Source organism: Drosophila innubila (genome assembly GCF_004354385.1).
Source record: "Drosophila innubila isolate TH190305 chromosome 2R unlocalized genomic scaffold, UK_Dinn_1.0 1_C_2R, whole genome shotgun sequence".
Taxonomy (NCBI): domain Eukaryota; kingdom Metazoa; phylum Arthropoda; class Insecta; order Diptera; family Drosophilidae; genus Drosophila; species Drosophila innubila.
In genome coordinates this window covers 16,257,818-16,278,010 of record NW_022995374.1, presented here as the reverse complement: position 1 = coordinate 16,278,010, position 20,193 = coordinate 16,257,818, and the positions used below count along the sequence as shown (strand labels likewise).

At 36.3% G+C, this 20,193-nt stretch overlaps 1 protein-coding gene across 1 annotated transcript; it reads left to right on the top strand.

Annotated features, from left to right (window-relative positions):
• The first annotated feature begins 4,050 nt into the window (after positions 1–4,050).
• Positions 4,051–13,052, top strand: LOC117783930 (neuropeptide CCHamide-2 receptor). Its single transcript, XM_034621501.1, has 7 exons — positions 4,051–4,437; positions 6,757–6,976; positions 7,075–7,235; positions 9,509–9,702; positions 9,757–9,877; positions 11,064–11,462; positions 12,889–13,052. The coding sequence occupies exons 1-7, from the start codon at positions 4,097–4,099 to the stop codon at positions 12,923–12,925; spliced, it is 1,473 nt and encodes a 490-aa protein (XP_034477392.1). The 5' UTR covers positions 4,051–4,096; the 3' UTR covers positions 12,926–13,052.
• The last annotated feature ends 7,141 nt before the right edge of the window (positions 13,053–20,193 follow it).

Genomic DNA, 20,193 nt, shown 5'->3' with positions numbered 1-20,193 from the left:
GTAAGAGATGTTCGATCAGACTCGAACATTGACTCGTACTCGTTGTGATTTTTTTACTTTGTTCAAGCGATCGGAGCGGATCGTTCGAACGGTCAGTTCGAATCAAATCGTCCGCAATCATGCTGATCGTTTGTGAGCGTTCGTTTCGATCCAATCACGTTCGAGTAGCAATGATCGAAATGATTTTTGAGCGTTTGTGAGCGTTCGTTTCGATCGAGTCTCTTACCCGTTGCAGTTCTCTGGTATGAATCAAATCAAATCAACCAGCAAGTTCGATCATGACTCGTGACTCGAATCATCGACTCGTGACGCGATCGAAACGAACGTTTCACAAACGCTCAAAAAATCAAAGTCAGTTGCAGTATGAATCAAATCAAATCAACCAGCAAGTTCGATCATGACTCGTGACTCGATCGAAACGAACGCTCACAAACGCTCAAAAATCAAATCAGATCGTATGACTCGAACGCTACTCGACACGAATTGTTCGAAAACAAAAAAATCATACCCGCGACTCGATCGTAAACGAAGAGACCCGTGACTCGATCGAGCCCGTTGCGACCGAGTCTCTGAGTTGATTTGATCGAACTTGTCGGTCTGGTGCTCAATCATACTCGAACATACCCGTTGCAGTTCTCTGGTGTGGATACCAGAGAACTGCAACGTGTAAGAGATGTTCGATCAGACTCGAACATTGACTCGTACTCGTTGTGATTTTTCACTGAGCGTTCGAACGGTCAGTTCGAATCAAATCGTCCGCAATCATGCTGATCGCTTGTGAGCGTTCGTTTCGATCCAATCACGTTCGAGTAGCAATGATCGAAATGATTTTTGAGCGCTTGAGAGCGCTCGTTTCGATCGAGTCACGAGTCATGATCGAACTTGCTGGTTGATTTGATTTGATTCATACCCGTTTGGTTCAAACGATCGGATCAATCATCGAGTCATACCAGAGAACTGCAACGGGTAAGAGATGTTCGATCAGACTCGAACATTGACTCGTACTCGTTGTGATTTTTTCACTTTGTTCAAGCGATCGGAGCGGATCGTTCGAACTGAGCGTTTGATTCGACGGTCAGTTCGAATCAAATCGTCCGCAATCATGCTGATCGTTTGTGAGCGTTCGTTTCGATCCAATCACGTTCGAGTAGCAATGATCGAAATGCTTTTTGAGCGTTTGTGAGCGCTCGTTTCGATCGAGTCACGAGTCATGATCGAACTTGCTGGTTGATTTGATTTGATACATACCCGTTTGGTTCAAACGATCGGATCAATCAACGAGTCATACCAGAGAACTGCAACGGGTAAGAGATGTTCAATCAGACTCGAACATTGACTCGTACTCGTTGTGATTTTTCACTTTGTTCAAGCGATCGGAGCGGATCGTTCGAACTGAGCGTTTGATTCGAACGGTCAGTTCGAATCAAATCGTCCGCAATCATGCTGATCGCTTGTGAGCGTTCGTTTCGATCCAATCACGTTCGAGTAGCAATGATCGAAATGATTTTTGAGCGCTTGTGAGCGCTCGTTTCGATCGAGTCACGAGTCATGATCGAACTTGCTGGTTGATTTGATTTGATTCATACCCGTTTTGTTCAAACGATCGGATCAATCATCGAGTCATACCAGAGAACTGCAACGGGTAAGATATGTTCGATCAGACTCGAACATTGACTCGTACTCGTTGTGATTTTTTCACTTTGTTCAAGCGATCGGAGCGGAGTTCGAACTGAGCGTTTGATTCGAACGGTCGGTTCGAATCAAATCGTCCGCAATCATGCTGATCGCTTGTGAGCGTTCGTTTCGATCCAATCACGTTCGAGTAGCAATGATCGAAATGATTTTTGAGAGCTTGTGAGCGCTCGTTTCGATCGAGTCACGAGTCATGATCGAACTTGCTGGTTGATTTGATTTGATTCATACCCGTTTTGTTCAAACGATCGGATCAATCATCGAGTCATACCAGAGAACTGCAACGGGTAAGATATGTTCGATCAGACTCGAACATTGACTCGTACTCGTTGTGATTTTTTCACTTTGTTCAAGCGATCGGAGCGGATCGTTCGAACTGAGCGTTTGATTCGAACGGTCGGTTCGAATCAAATCGTCCGCAATCATGCTGATCGCTTGTGAGCGTTCGTTTCGATCCAATCACGTTCGAGTAGCAATGATCGAAATGATTTTTGAGCGCTTGTGAGCGCTCGTTTCGATCGAGTCACGAGTCATGATCGAACTTACTGGTTGATTCGATTTGATTCATACCCGTTTTGTTCAAACGATCGGATCAATCATCGAGTCATACTCGAGTTGACTCGTTCAGAAAATGTACAAGGCAGAGCGCGCACGTGGCAGCGTTTGCGCTTGCAATGATATGTATTTATGCGCGTAAATATGTATATATGTAAATGCAATAGTATTTATGCTTAAGACGTTTATTGTAAAATTTATTACGGGCTGCGTATACATACGTACATACATATGCATATACATACATACATGCAATTACACATGCCCATAATAAAGTAATACTATTTTAATTTTTTTAAAGACTGGAAAAACTATTAAACTTTAAATTATTTTATATAAATTATACTTTTATAATATTAATTAATTTAATTTTTTCATTTTACTTTTAATTTAAAATTTAAATTTTTAACAGACATTTTTCATCATTTTATTTTATATTTTAAACACTATTCTAAGTTGACATTAAATAAATAAAAAAATATTTAAAACTAAATAAATAATTAATAATAAATAAATTAATTATAAATAATAGTTTTAATAAAATGTGTGTACATAATTGCGTTCATATAAATATGCATTTACATAAATATAATATAATTACATAAATATAAATGTATGTACATATATGCGCACATTTACTTAGAAGAAGAAGCAGGAAAAAAAATACAAAATCAACAGTGTCGTTTTCGATCGTACTCGAACAATCACAATCAAATCAAATCAGTCAGCAAGTTCGATCATGACTCGTGACTCGATCGAAACGAACGCTCACAAACGCTCAAAAATCATTTCGATCATTGCTACTCGAACGTGATTGGATCGAAACGAACGCTCACAAACAATCACAATCAAATCAGATCGTATGACTCGAACGCTACTCGACCCGAATTGTTCGAAAGCAAAAAAAATCATACCCGCGACTTGATCGTAAACAAAGAGACCCGTGACTCGATCGAGACCGTTGCTACCGAGTCTCTGAGTTGATTTGATCGAACTTGTCGCTCTGGTGCTCAATCATACTCGAACATACCCGTTGCAGTTCTCTGGTGGATACCCAAGGTTCCTTTACATTATTATTGGTAATAATTTACAAGCAATTTTTCGATTTTCTATCTAATATTTTTCATTACTTAACATCATTTTGGGTAATAGAAAAAGGGTTACATTGTCTGAGAAATGCCGCAAGCCATTGCTTATGCATGTGTCTGTTGTTTTACACTTGGGAGATACATTTTTACATATTAAATAAATAATCGACTACCCTAAAAGAGGGTTGGCAGTGTGTGCTAAATAAGCAGCAACATGCAACTGAATTTCTATGTAATTCAGTACATTACGTATACGCAGTGTAAGTAATTTAATTTAAAGCAGCTTAAATCATTTGACTTTGACAAGTATTTGGCTCTCTTTCATCGCTGTGTATAAATATATATGTCTTTCTCTGTCTTTTTGTGTGTTATTTGCAGCTTGGCAACAACTGGCGCCAGTCAAAGAGCACATGAACAACAGCAACAAAAACAATAATAATAACAACAATTGTGGTCAGAGCTAAAACAAAATGTGCAAAATAAAACACGCAACTGCGGCAGCAACACAACAACTAGCAACAACAACAACAACAGTAACAACAACCACTCCGTTGAAAACGTAAATGCCATAAACTGAATACCCCTTAGCAAAAAGTGCAGAACTTTAGCCGCAAAAAGGAAACGGAAGTGGCCACAACGTCGACCACGCGCACAGCAACAACAACAACAAGAAAAAGACAGACAGGGAAAGCAAGAGAGAGGGGAAGAGTCTGTCAGTGAGACAGTGTGACATCTTATATCCTTAAAGCAAGTCACTGAACATGTACGCGGCACTAATGGACATGAGCCAGACGCTGGCGGCAAGTCTCGCATATGCCCCACTGGAGGCGAGTGGTGCAGCTACCGCTGCGGCAGCAACAGCCGGTCTAAATGTCAGCCAAGTCAGCAACTTTAGTCTGTTGGAGGGATCGAAAACAGCCTTGGGGGGAGGACGCAATGGCAGTTTCGAGGAGAATTCCGGGTACGTGGATGTCTGGGATCGCCCGGAGACCTATATTGTCACCGTACTCTTTACGCTCATCTTTATCGTGGGCGTTCTGGGGAATGGCACTCTCGTCATCATATTCTTTCGACATCGCTCCATGCGCAACATACCAAACACGTAAGTGACAACCACCCCAACCACTCAACCACCCAACCACTCCACCATCCAACCACCCGTGGTGCTTTTCTTGCTTCCGCATAATCATAATCATAGCAACCACTTAATATAAATAGACGTGTGTATTTTTGTATGCTCTGATGCAACAAACACAACCAAAATTGCCACTCAACATTCATGGGCTGACTTATGAGCCGACTTCTTTGATTTTATTGTTCCTTGTTATCTATCCAAGTCAGATACATCACGTTGCGGCCAAAACAGCTGTCAACATTTTGGCCAAATTAAAAGTTAGCCGACAGAAAAGAAATGTTCGGTATGTGTTGTCAGTGCTTGAGAATACTAAATACAACTTGGGAGAATTTAAAGAAAGAAATCCCCTAAAGGGTCGCAGGCGTCGTCACTTAGGTTCAAAGGGATCAAAAGAAAACATTAAAGCCGCCATCTACATTCCTTTTCAATTTAAATAATCCCTTGCTCCAAAATCCATTAAGAAATTTCAAAATATAAGATACTTAATTTATTTTTTCAATTATGTATATTCAGGAGAAACAGCTTTAATGCTTATTTTTATCTAGTATACTTATTTCTTGCCAATATCTGACTTTATTATTTTAAAAACAAATTTAATTTAAACAATGCCGATTTAAAATTAAAAATTCATTAAAAAATTTTGTCCACGCTGCGTATGCGTGATGCTTTTCAAATAAATACGATTGCATAGCCCGTGGCTGACATTTGGATACAAGCACTGACAGTATTTTTTAGGTGGCTTAACTTGTGATAAGCTGCAAAGCTATTGAAAGCTGTAAGTTTATAAGTATTGGCAAGCGAGTTTGAAAACATTTTATGGCCAACAGCTGTTGGCATTATGTGTATTGTGGGGCATATGCAAATGTTTATTAAGTTGGCAAGTTGTACAAAAACTAACAACTATGAAACGTGGCTTGCGGCTTTTGTATAGTGAAAAATGTAAATAAATTGAAATGTAAATTCAATCAAAAGTTTTGCACCCCAAGGCGACAACTTGCATCCGGTGACAGAAGTCGACAAAGGGGAAGAGTACAGAAGAAGGGCAACACTTACATAACAAGCAAATTTATTATAAATTGTCTTCACGCCTCGACTGTCAATGAAAACGAATTTGTTTAGTGCAATATTCCTTGAAAAATGCCATTGAAAGCTAAGCGCAAATTGTCAGATAAAGGAAAATGTGTTGAAGGTGTTGAAGGTGTCCAAGGAGCTCCAATCGAGCTTGGACAGCTGCAATTTGGGCACCCAAGAATCATAATTTTTTCTCTCTATTGATGTCAAAAATTTATGTGTGTATGTTTCGTGTGTGTCTGTCTAGACGAACGTCAATTGGCAAGAGTCAGCACTAGCAAATTAGGTGGCTCTAATAATACTCGTTAAGGCCAAATGTCTTCAGTCTGGTTCATGCCTTTTGCCACCAAAATCGAAGTTCAAGCATGTCAATGCCAAAGCAATTTGTGAAAAAAGGCAACATTTGCCTTTTTGCATTCACATTGAGATTTCTCTCATATTTAACTAGGTTCCATTTTGGTAGATACTCTAACTGTCTCCAGCAGACCTAACTCAAGAAATCCCACTTTAAAATGTCCACAACACACAATAGAATTTTTTACAGTAAAGTGCTCTTCGAATCAAGTGCTTTCCAAATGAATGAGCAACGTGCCACACAATCTCAAAGTAAAACTGACTAAGGAATTGGAACAGAAACAGGACCCACGACCCTTATGTACAGATAGCAATTCCATTTTCAATCCTAGTGCAACCATGCAGCAAATTTGACACGTTTAACTACGTGTGTGTCAACTATAAATAACCAAATTAAACAATACTCAACTTAAAGGGTTGGCACTCCATTGTTACAAAATGGATATTATGTAATATGTTCTACTGTATCCCTAAATTTCTTTCAAATACTCTGAATATTTTACATCTGTTTGATATATCTTACTTAAATTAAAGGTATTAATTATTTGTATATCTTCCGCACCAATTGGGAATTAAATATTTAAAAAAAAGAACTTCAGTATTAATTTCAAAATTTGAGCCTTATCAAACAGTCTTCATATTTGAAGTATTTTTCTTACAAAATGTTGATTTAATTAATATCGAAAAATTCGTAAATTGCATAATATTTACTTGCAATTTTTATTCCTAATATTTTCACTCCATTTGAAAACCACCTCATTTTAGTTCAGGCCTTTTTACATTAATTATATCCTAAGTTTAATGAGTACTCTTTGTATTTATTTCAAAAAGATAATTTCAGCTTCTTCCTTTTTATTTTAGGTATATACTGTCGCTCGCTCTGGCCGATTTGCTGGTGATTTTGGTTTGTGTGCCAGTTGCCACAATTGTGTACACGCTGGAAAGCTGGCCCTTTGAGCGTAATATGTGCCGCATTGTCGAATTCTTCAAGGACATTTCCATTGGCGTCTCCGTCTTTACATTAACCGCGCTTTCCGCCGAGCGATACTGCGCCATTGTGAATCCGTTGCGTAAATTGCAGGTAAGCAACTGCTGAATCTACTCGCTTTCATCTGGAGTCACTTAAGTAATTTGTTATTCTTTTCCCACACATATATATATATACGTATATACATTTAGACAAAGCCGCTGACTGTTTTCACAGCCGTGGTTATCTGGATCTTTGCTATAATATTAGGCATGCCAGCCTTCATTATATCCGACATTGAGATCCATAACGTTACCACGCCCAAAGGCAACACAACCATTCAAGCGTGCTATCCATTTGGGAAACATGGAAAGTGAGTATCCAGCCGACTGGCCATCCTGGCCAACCTGGCCATCTCAGTCAAGTGTCCAATCAGCTAGATACTTTCGCCTCATTCGCTTTTATTTAGTTTTAAGTGGGTCTCCGACTCCTCGAAATACCTACCACAGTCCAATCAAGCAGAAGTTTCCACTTTTTCTCTTTCTTACAATTATATTAACTACATCAAGTAACATGAATTTTGACATTTTTAATTTTTATAGAGGTTTTTGGTTATATTTGTGACTTAACAATGGGTATTTAAAATTCCTAAAAATAAAAAAAATTTTTTATATTTTGCTTAATTTTTGTTTGTTTTTATTCTGAAAAATTCATAAAGAATCGCTTGATAAATACTAGTTAGTATAAATATTATTCAACCGATTGTGACAGCAGCACGTGTACACTGTACACATGTAAGTATGTGGGTGTTTTTATTGTTGTAAAAAACCTTTTGATTTCCGGGAATGCATTCGTAATTTAGATTTCCTGGTATTTTAAACAACAAATTTTTTAGCAAGAAAATAGCACAATGGGCTTTGTAGAAAAAAGTAGGTACAGGATAGCTATATAAAAATAATATAAATTGTTTTTTTTCATTCTCTAGCTTAAAAATTATGTTCAATATATTACACATTTAAATTGTTTGTTAATTTAGTTTACAATTTGTATTGGTTGAATACCGTGTTAAGCTGTGTGGAAATTTGTCGCTATTCCGATTTAATCTACATTCACCAGATGAACTCCTTTCATTAAGCAGGATCTCTCAGCTGCTCTGTTGAGTCTCCTTTTGCCTGCTGTGTAACTCATCCCCTCGACTCAATGACGTCTGTTTGGGTAGTTATATTAGTACTCTGGCCATATGCCGACCTTCCTTTCCTTCTCTTCCCCTATGGCAGCTCCTCACATTCAGCTTGTTGATAAGCAACTTAAATTTAATTCCGCTTTTTCTTTTTAATGCACTTGGTGCGGCTTTGGTTGCAACCCACCTTCCTGGCTCTCCTGGTCTGCGGTTTTGTCAGTTCGCCTGTTGCCATTAGTTGGAAATCCTCTGGTGCTGGACAACGCCAGCTGTTGCCACATAATCTACCACCGACTTTCCGCTTTTCAGCTGTAATTCACAACTGGTTGCAACTTTTTTGTTTAAAGCATAAAAATCTCTTTTATAACTGTTTACAAAATATAAAAATTAATTTTCGTTGACTCAGTTAATATTTTTTATATATATTTTTATGATAACTGCCCATCAGCATGGGCCACACTTCATTATTTATTTAATGTCGTATACCTGCTGGCATTTTAATAGTCTAACAAATTGTTTGGCCTAAATCCGCTTACAGGAATTTATTTAAAATTTACTATTAACTGTTTGTGTCAATCAGCTTCCAGGCACTAAATCTAATTGAATTTCGCAATTTTCATGAATCAGAAATGAGACGGGAGTTGACTTTGCGAATTCTTCAAATTTCCTGTCGATTAATTTAACGCGAAAAGCTTCAACATCGTGAGAATCAGTAATTAATTATAAGATTTTGCTATGCTGTGCCTCGTACATTTAATTGAATTCCAATCATTTTTAAAGGCACAAGTACCATAAAATTCTGGGAGAAGTCGATTTAATGACTTTATTTAGTTCATAATTCATAATAAATTCAGAGAAAATATTCTTTGATTTTTTATTAGCCCCCAAAAAATAAAATTTTTACATTTTGCAGTTCCCAGTTTCTTAAAAATTATATAAGCAAAAGTCAAAGAATTATTTTAATTGTACAGTCCTGCTGTTGCTTTAAATTAATTTATATTGTAGTTGACTTCAATAAAAACGATTGCAATTTGATTGACAAATTGACAGTCTGTTGATAAGTTTGCGATGGACATTGATTAATTAAGCTGCTTTTTCAATGCTTTTTTCAACAGTTAATCCCTTAGCACTTTAAGTGAATTTAATTGCTGAATGTATAATCCGTCAATATACTAATTGCAGTTAATATCACAGCTATTTGAGTGAATAAAAAAATTTTAAGACAATATATAAATTACAAATATATTTTTATATACTTATTGCAGACACTGTGTTTTAACAAGTGCTTATTTACTTTAACTAACAATTATTATTTATATCTGTTATATTTTATTAATTCCTTATACCACATATGTTAGTTATTTGCCAAGTCATCGGTATATTATTGGCAGACACTGTCCTTAAAAAGCCGCACTTAATCTTTAATAATACTTATTTAATTGTTATGGTGTGATTCTCTTTGGCAGATACATGATAGTTGCCAAGGCATCCATATACTATTTGCTGCCACTGTCCATCATTGGCGTGCTCTACATCATGATGGCCAAGCGGTTGCATATAAGCGCCCGCGACATGCCCGGAGAGCAGCTGAGCATTCAAAGCCGGAGTCAGGCGCGGGCTCGTCGTCATGTGGCTCGAATGGTGGTGGCCTTTGTGGTGGGTGAGTATAACTGGGAGGGTGGTTGAGACAATGGCAGTTTAATTGCCCTGATAGTGTTCTTCATTTGCTTCTTTCCATATTATGTCTTCGAACTGTGGTACCATTTGAATCCCACCGCCCAGGATGATTTCGATGACTTCTGGCACATGGTTCGCATTGTGGGATTCTGTACAAGGTAAGCGGCTCAGGAACTACTGCGTTTTCAGCAGTTTTTCCATTTTACATTTTCTTTGAATGTACACCTGCCGGCAATTGCATTCATTGCACGCGTTGCTGACTCAAATGGAAATGGGAAAAACTGTAAAAATATGCAGAGTTGTCTCCTTAAGTTTGTTTCTGAACTTCCCACAAGTTTCTTTCCTGATTTTTAATTGAAAGAGATAATCCTTGTAAACTTTCCTTTGCCCCAAGTGAGTAGTGCCCCTCTGCCAAACCGAATAACTTATGCTCCATGCGGTAGTAAATTTATTTTCGTTGACAGAGTCCCTCTTTTTCCCCATCCTGGGCGCACTTTGGGGCGTCACTTAGCGCACTAAAGTGCAGAAAATAGTGTGTCAGCATTTTCAAAACTACATTTGTGACGTCAGAGAATCAAGCGAAATTTGCATATTAATGTCAAAAGGGTTGAACAAAATTTCTTAAATAAAGTATTAAATAAAACATGCAAACAAAACGAGGTAAATGCGTTCATTCTATCAGCTTGTGTTTTTAAAATAAATTTGAAAGTTCAAGCAACTGTGTGGGAGTGATATTAAGAGGCTTAATAATAGGCTTAGCCAGTTTTCAGCATGTAATACTGTAAGTAGCCTGAGAAAGCAAACAGATTTATGCTTAAAATCCTAATAAGAGCTTTTAGCTTGTTTTGGGAATGAAACTTTAGCGGATTTTATAACTTTTTAACTTTTTAAGACTTAAGCTCTTAATAAAAGTAAGTGCTGAATAATTGCTAGAAGCTCTGTTAAGTGTGCAGTGTAAAAGTCGTAAAATGATGGTTATTGTTATACTATGTGTGGCTACATTAAAAATATCCTCTATTCTGTTATATCGATTTGGTATTATTATTTAACAATAATAAAAAGAATACTAAATTAAATAATTAATTTATTGAAACTTTACAAAATTTATTTTTAGTTATTTAATTTGTTGCGATAGAATTTGGATAGTACTGTCAGTAAAAATCAAATTAGATAAGCGATAGTTTCTAAATTTAAAATCTACTTTTAGTAACTATAGTTTGATATAAGTGATTGACTCAGCATCATCATCAACTTTCCATCATCGTCATCATCATCATGATTGTGATTGTGATGCTATTATCCCATCTATGGTCTAACTTTTCTCATTGGTCTTTCAATTTGCAGTTTCCTCAATTCGTGCGTTAATCCTGTGGCATTGTATTGTGTGTCTGGTGTGTTTCGGCAGCATTTCAACCGTTATCTCTGCTGCATTTGCATCAAGCGTCAGCCGCACCTGAGGCAGCACTCAACCGCAACGGGCGTCATGGACACCAGCGTCACCTCGATGCGTCGCTCCACTTATGTTGGTGGTGCTGGCAGTGGTGCAGGTGGCTCTGCTGGTGGTGGTGGCAGCTTGGCCGCCCATCGCGCCTCGCTGCACATGAACAACAATCATGGCGCTGGGACAGGGGGACGTGGCGGTAGTTTCCATCGTCAGGATTCGATGGCATTGCAACATGCTGGCAGTGGCAATGGAGTTGGCGGTGGCAACATCGGACGTGGCTCCATCATCAATGAGAAAAGGTGAGGCACGTTGATTGTGGAGCTGCTCGAAGAGGGAACGAATCCCCCCCAGGCCGATGAGCAGCTCTAAACAATTGGCAATTGATCTCACTGTCTGTCTGTCTGTCTGTCTCTCTGATTGTCTGTGTATCGCACTTTTGCACCCAAATTTGCACACAATGCCCCTTTTGCTAATTGGCAGCAATTGTTGTGCCTTCTCCATGTCCCCCATTTTCTCAATTTGGGTAAATGCAATTGGCAATCCGCAATTGGTCTATGTAAATTCCCATTGGCTTTAAGCCTTGACTTTCCCTCTAAACTACTAGTGTTGCACTTACTCAAGTGTATAGTAATCTGGTATTTAAACAGGCTCCTTAATGTTTCTCAGCTGCACAGACAGGCTTAAGCATTGTGTGTTTATGTATTTGTGTTATGTACATGTATTTGAGAAGTTTCTAAGCTGAAAGCTTTAAGCTTACTCAGCTTCCACGTTACACGCACATGGAGTTAGCTAAATTTGAGCTGATTTTACCCAATAAATAAATATAAACTTCCATTTTCAGTACTACGTAGTTGACAATTAATTATTACTCGTTTTAAAATAAGCAACAGTGTTTAGAGTTAATTTTCTTGTAAATACATAAATGTAATCTACACTCTATTTATAACTAACAAATGGTACTCTATGTGATGTGGTTAATTAAGTTCCATAGCAATTAAGAGGCATTCAATATTAATCGTAATTAATTGTAATCGCCTATTGAAATATATTCTTGTAGTCAACTAATTGTATTAGAAATGGGCGATTGTCGTGACTTAAAACACGACTTTTAATGACTTTACATTTATACATATTATTTAATTATAATATCTATGCATTTTGTTATATTTTTGATCTCGGGTCACGCGTCCATCGCTTGTGCACAATTTGACAATTGAATTTGACATTTAACTTATGTCTAGTCTCATAATTCCTGCAAATTGTTATTGTATGTAGTTGCAAATATCAATAGTTTTAAATACAATTAGAGAGCTTAAAGTGTAAATAAATAAATAATGTAGCATTAAGTTGTTGTTGCTTTAAAGTATTACATTTAATAAATATGAATTCATTTAAAGGTGTTACAGCATTAAATATTTTTCCAACAAGCTGCAATGAATATACAAAAAAAAACGTATATATTAATACACTGTACTATGTAGAAAATATAAAATATATAAGTATATGTACATAATTACAGCTTAACATTTAAATAAACGTAATTTAAATTTGAATAATTTCTATATTTTGTGCTAATTAGCAGGTAAGGCACTTAAATCACATTTGCAAATAATAATAATAATAATATCTCTGCAGCACCCAAAAAAAATACGCAAAACTTTGTTTTCTATTGTAAATTCGAATTTCTTTTATAATAATTTTAACTATTTATTTTTGCGGTTTCAGTTTAATAAAACGATACGACGAGCGCACTCGCTACTAAATTGGACAAATTATTTCAACATGGAAAACAATAGAAAAAATTAAAATAGTTGTTAAAATCTAAAATACATATAAACTAGAAATATTTACCATTTAAGATTATCAAACGTTCCCAAAATAAATGTAAAGTAAACACAATAAATATTTAAATGTTAAAGTGTCAAATGTGCAAATATTGTAATGCAAATAAAATTTTAGAAAGGAATATAAAACCAATTTATTTCGTGAATAAACAAGTATGTTAAACAATTTGTTGTCAAAAGAAATACAAAAATTATTATTTATTATATATAGGTTTTTACCATGCAAATTTCCAATAAAAATACCGAAGAAAATTGCCTATAATAGAGTTTTCAAATACTTGCCAACTGCTTGTCAACTATTTTCAAATTAAACAACAAATAAAAGGAAAACTCGTTTGGCAAAATTTGCAGGCAAATTTTCAAGAGCCTAACATTCCATACAAAGGCCAGATTGTTGATGCTAATTTCATTTCCCGGAAAACCCCTTAGACACACTCTTCCTCCCACACACGCATAAGGCAAATATGTCAACACACCTTTTGTGTAGCTAGACAAAAGTTATTGGCATGCAATAAATGTTGCAGTCAAAGTGGCCAATGTCGACCCTTGACTCCAACCCAAAGCCCCAGGCTGGCATTTCCATTGAATGGCCTGGCAGGTTGGCTAACCTATTGGATCTGCACTAAATCAGACGCAACTGGCAGCTGGCAGAGCCCCTTGGACCCTAGATTAGGACCCGGCTTGAACAATGAACCAATTTTGCTATGTTTTTACTCAAATTTTGTGCGTGTGTGGGAGGAACATACATATAGCATTTTCCCATTTTGGATCACTTTGAACACAGGTAAAGCTAATGGTAATTTGTGTTGCCTGCAACGTGCCACAAATTTGGTAAAAGCGTACCAGATTTATGTACACACTCAAAATGTAAATATGCGTCCATTTGCACACTCGTATATGAGGTCTTGTGGTCAACCCACCATTTTGTTTGTGCCAAATGCAAAACCCACCAAAGCCACTATGGCCACAAATTGTGTAAGTGCTGATTGGCAGCTCTCCTATCCCCCTCGCTCATTTGTACGTTGTCAGAAGTTCAGACAAATGCCGATTGCCCCACAATTAGCCAAATTTGTTGCTGGTCTTTTGTGGCAGGTGACTGGGTCAATTACCTACGCAGTTTATAGACAAGAGATTAAGGCGTGGACACGTAATTATCATAAATATAAATTTCCTATGAGTTTGTTCAAGATTTCATGGCACAGATTTGTGTTGGCCTAAAGTGTGAAGGTAAAAAACAACTTTGATAATTAATTTGGCAGACATTTCAAATTTTATTACTGCTCTATAATTAAATTTTCTTTCAAAACTTTTGAAATACTAAATTTCTTAAATAGACTTTATTCTGCTCTTAAAAGTATGCTATTGAATAAAATTGCAATAATTTTAAACAATTTTTATTAAAATAAATAAATTATATTATTTACTATTCTTAGAATTAGATGTATAAAATATATGTGTGCTTTTTATAAATAGTATATTGATTTTAACAGGGATTATTTTGTATACAATTTATTTGCCCATTAAATACAGAAATAAAATTAAATAAAACGTACTTAACAATAGTATTGTCTAACTATGTTATCACATTAGTAATTGAAAAATTCTACAAGGATTAAAAAGCTTATTTAAAAACATTTTATTATTCAGACAAAAGGTTTATTCTGGGAAATAACAAATTCGATATACTTTCTATTGAAAAGACTATTGTAAAGCTGTGGTAAACAAAAGCACAAAGCCTGCGATAGTTGATACATAATGTGGCCACAAATTTGTTGACCAAACTCAAATCAAGTGTTAATTCTCTTATGTACATAGTGCCACAACTACAACAACCTGTAATGGAAACTTGACATATGCAAATGAGACTCTGGCAGCAGAGCAAAGAAAGAGAAAGTGATGGAAGTATAGGAGAGTAAAGAGAGAGACACAACAATGTAAGATAAGTGAGGAAAGCCGAGCGTCGAGTCGTATGTGATGGCCCCTGGAGTATCGCATAGCTGAAGAGCCGTAGAAGCTTCTGTGGTAATCAGATTATCAAGTGCTGAACGTGGCTGGTAATGGCAGCAAATTGGTAGCAGCCAAGGGAAAACTTTCAACGCTTCACTTCTCGCCATCTCAAGTGGCCCCAAAGTGATTTATCACGCTGCATAGCTGTGAAAGATGTCAGGAATCTCTCTCAGTCTCTCAATTTCATAGTACTTCAGTTTGGCAATCTCTCAGTTTATCAGCTTATGCTTAACGGCATTGGCAGGAGGAGCATAACTAACAATTAGTGTACCAAACACGCCTATCTCGATATACTCTGCTGGCATCTTTCGAGCTCTCTCTTGTCCTTTATGGTTCCTGGTATTCATAATTCCTCATTATGTGTCCATGTTGAATTTCTTGAGCTTGCATTAAAATCAGCCAGCAATTCTTGAATAGGATAGAGAAGCGTACAGATTATTATCCTGTCCGAGTTTCCTATTATATGCTTGTCTAACACGCAACTAAAGGCTTTTGGGGGCAAGTCTTGGTTGGACGTCAACTCCCCCTCGTTATGGCCACTTTAATATGGCCATCCTTTTGGCCAAGTGCTGCGTCCTGTTTTTGGGCCATTTTGATTATGTTTTCGCTTTGCTTCTGCTCTGTTTTGTTAATTGGCGCAACTTGTAAGCTGAGACACATTGACAGGACTCTGGAAGGAAGGGGCGTGTCCCCTTCTTGTTTTAGCCCACTGCACGCACGTGTCGTAATACAGTCAAGCAGCAAAAAAATATCATTTTAGCCTATTTACGTTTATGTCTTAGGGGCATCGAATTGTTTCCGGCTTTAGTCAGGATTTGCTTCTTGATGTTGATGCTTTAAATTGTTTTCCTTTCCTCCATCTCTTTATCTTTTTCGCAGTTTTTCTTTGTTTTTGTGGGGGATTTTCGTGGCATTGATATTTATGAGCACAACGCTTGTTGTTTGATATTTATGGATATTGGTAGGTTGATTTGTGGCATGGCAGCTAATAGAATAAATTAATTTTAAGATATACACTAATTTTATTTTATATACATAAAGTATTTACGTTCATTAAAATTAAATATGTGTAAATTAATTCAAAGTTCACTTGACTCACTTGAATTTTCCAAATAACTTATGATATCAATATTAGGTTTTTATTTAATAAAATTCCAATTCCTTTGTTCATTTTCTGCAATATATTATTAACCGTTTTACTTAATTTTTATGGACTACCAATTGAAATTTTGTACAAGACAAAATTTCAATGAAAAAGGGTCAACAATAAATTGCGTTTATTGAGACCCAGAAGTTAAGAAGTGAAAAAGAGTAATTTAAACACACCAGACATAAATGGATTCATCTAAAACTTAAAGCAGACGAACTTCGAATTCATTTACAAAAGTTTAACCTAAGATACTGAGATTATAAATTACAGCAGAGAACAAGAATTAATCCTATATGAAATCAGCTTTATCACTTCTATCGGCCATTTGTAAGGGCCACAGTCAAAACGCCGTCAACTGTTGAAAGGCCTTCGTCATTTTCAGGTAAAATAAACTTGAAATCTGCCCTTTCCCTTTATACTTTTCCCGTGCCATTTCCATATTGCTTTAGTTGTTTTCTTTTCAAAGGTGTTTCTCACCTCAGAAGGAGCACACTTAATAGGCTTAGAAGCATCCGTAAGCCGGCTTAAATGCAAAGTGCGTTAATTTAATGACAGTTACAATAAATAAAAAACTCTGGTAACAGAATGAGGCAGGCAAGCGGCAAATGCCACACGACCATTGCAAGCAGCTTGTCGCACTTTATATCCCACAGTGACGCTCATAAGTTTGTCAACCTCTTTAACGGACTCATTTAAATGCAACATGTGGAAAGCCATGCTACTAAAATTTTAAATTAATTTGTTGCAACATATATTCAAAGTGTTTCTTTGAACTCAAATGAAAGAGGGAAAAATGTAAATTTTAAAGAGACTAAAAAAACTTAAATTTAATCAAAAATTATTATTATTTAAGTCGTTTGTTAAATTGTATAAGCCAATATATACTTCTTCTATTGACTTTCAGCTGACAAGAAAAATTCGGCATTTATATTTAATATTATACATTGACATTGAAAGCGTATGTTATTTTCCATAACCCACTGTAGATGCTCAAGCTGTTTTCTAAGAGCTTAACCTGTGTCAAAGAAGGCCAGAAGCAAAAGCAAAAAAGTAACGCAATTAGTTAACGGCATTTGCCACCTTCTGCAATTATTGTGCTTTAATAAGATTTCTGTGGAAAGGCCGCGGGCGGTACTCAATCTGTCTAAACGGTATGAAACGAGCATAGACTGACAAATTGAAAACAAATTAAAGGCATTGTCGGCCCACCATTTTCATGCCAAGACAAAAGTACTTTTCTTACAGCAGCATCAAGTTACTTTTATTTTTATATTTGAATATTTGCCCAAAAGTCATTTCAATATTTTGAGACCCTTTCGACTTTCAAGTTTCAAGGGGCCACTCAAAGTCCCATTTGTTATTTCAATAGAGCATAAAGCCATTAAAAATCAATTGGCCTAAAAAAGAAAATGCAAAGTGCCCCGAAAACACATATGTATGTGAGCACGTATGTGCAACTTTGCTCAAAAAAAAAAAGTAAAAGAAGAAGTTCAAGGCCCGCCTACAACAAATAAACAAATGTATTTGGTCTTCGGCTTTGCATAACGCTAAATTTACTCTCAAGTTTACGCGAATGATCCTAAAACTACACCCAACCCATCCCATCTCCAATCTTCCGATTTTCTATACCCTTTCAAGGGGTACATCAAGCTTTCATTTTTAGTCTGCTTTGTACACTTTAAAAAATGCTCCAAAAATTTCTATGTCGATTTAAGGTGACAAACTAAGGCGAATTAAATAGATTGAAATAAACTAAAATAAACATGGGCTTACTATATTAAAAAAAAGGTATAACATTTATTATCTTAATGTAATATTTTATTCTTAAAGTCGAATAAATCTAAAAAGTTATAGCAGAAATATATTTAAATATTTCTGAATATATATTATTTTAAAATGTTGTTAGATATATGAGAATTAAAAAAAATATTTTAAGACCTAATATAAAGCATTTAAATGGAGTGGAGCTAAATCAAATTAAATGGTATCAACAAATAGAAAAAATTCTAATTACTGAGTAAATACTGTCATAGAAAATAAATGAGTAATCTGTTTAAGGTAGGGGGTATTAAGGTTCTATAAGTCACTTTACTTCGCAGTGTGTACGGTGTATATGTAGTGACTCTTTTGTCTCTTGGCAACTATTTTTGCTGACTCAACGCAGGCCATGAATCCCGTTTGCAGTCCTCGTTGCCATTGGCATTGCCACAGCTTCTTGGCCAATCTCTGGCGCGGCTGTCAATGTTCTGGCTTCCGTTTCCATACATTCTTAATGCTCCATTTGCAGTACAGACAATTTCCGAGGTGCCTTGGGATGTTTTTCTACCCCTTTGGGCCGCTGCCCAGATGCCAGCAGATATTTAACCGTAAAGTGCCGTCTGCGATGGGATTGTAAGTGCCCGGGAGGAGTACGAAATCGAGAACGATATACAGTGAATTATTTGTTTTACTTTACGATTATGTCACAGTAATTTGGCTTCATAATAAGGCCGAGAAGTACGGCTCGTTGTGGCTTTCAGATTTCAATGTGTATGCAAATATACGACTACTTACATTCGTTATGCGATATTCGATTTGCATTGCCAACAGGACGAGGGACGAGGAACATCCGTCTTTTTATGTGCCGACAGCTGATGTTGATGTGGCGTCGATGGCGTTGTAGGACATGTCCAAGTGCTACTCAAACACAATAACCAAGTCGATTTAACCGCCGATGGCCATGTTCTTTGCTTTGCTGGCCAAATCTCTTCAACTTGGCCCATTTGATTGATTCGCCTGATTGTCAGCCGGCATTATTGTTAGCTTATCATTACGAGCGATGAGGATTCAACTCAAGTGCCAGCGGGACATCAATCTGCTTGTTCCATTTGTTTTACTAGCCAGACACTTGAACTCTACTCTGAATATATTGTAAATTCCGCTTGTCACTGCTTTTCTACAAGTTTTTATTAAGAATTATGCGAAATTTTCATTGTGCAACGCAAGACTGTTTCCTCAAATAATTTAATTGGTGTTTGCGGTGTCATTTTGAGTTATATTTACATACTTCTTTAGGAAACACTTTGATTTAGATTTAGATTTAGTTAAGAACATTTGTAAAAGCCGCTTAAATTTTTCAATTCAAAGGTTCGAATCTCAGGATTATGTAATCGAAAATTTTGTCCGTTAATTTCCCAAAATTCTCGCACTTCAATCAAATCAAATCACAGTCAAAACTAAAAAACTAATTTGCTAAAATTTACGAATTCCACGCTGAATTCCATCAAAAGGCAACTAAAAACTTTGTAACTGTCAAAGCTTTTTGCTGCAAACATTTTGTGGCAACACGCTGCGACTCTAATGCATCATGCAACGAATTCTGCAGCTTCAAACCGATGTTCGTTCAACTTTAGGCAACACGAAATATTTCTGCATAGAAATAAAAGTTTTCTGGCGCGTTGGTAAAACAAAAAAAAAAAAAAATTTTGACACAAAGACCAAGTAACAAGTGACAAATACTGAGGAAAAAATGCATAATAGAGTTTGATAGTTAACAATGGTCAAGTCGATACTCATTATTATTATGTTGTTAAAAATTTAATTTTTAAACTGAGAGAAAATCCATACAAATTCATATTCCAAACAAAAAATAGAAAGAGGAAAAATATGCCAATAATGCCAAATAAAATTTAACACATGTTTATAAGCCAATAATTAAAAATTTCTTTTGAGTCCGTTTTGAGATACTCTTTTTCCCATTTGACCGCCACACAGGGTATTAAAAGTTAAGCCAACTAAATTTTAATTCTCGTAAACTTTTGGCGGTACCTCTGTTAGAGCAGACTTACCTGTAGCCTGTAGAAGTTGGTCATAAGCCATGAGTCTTAGAGAGTTTTAATCCTTTTAAAGAAAATATTGAGTTTTTTAGTGGAAAATTTCACTGCTCTCCCCCGTCCTCCGCTCATTACATCCAGAGTGGCAAAGTCGACCCCAACATGATTCTGTAGGTTTATCAGACCCACAAATTTTACAAATTGCTCGACAGTTTGA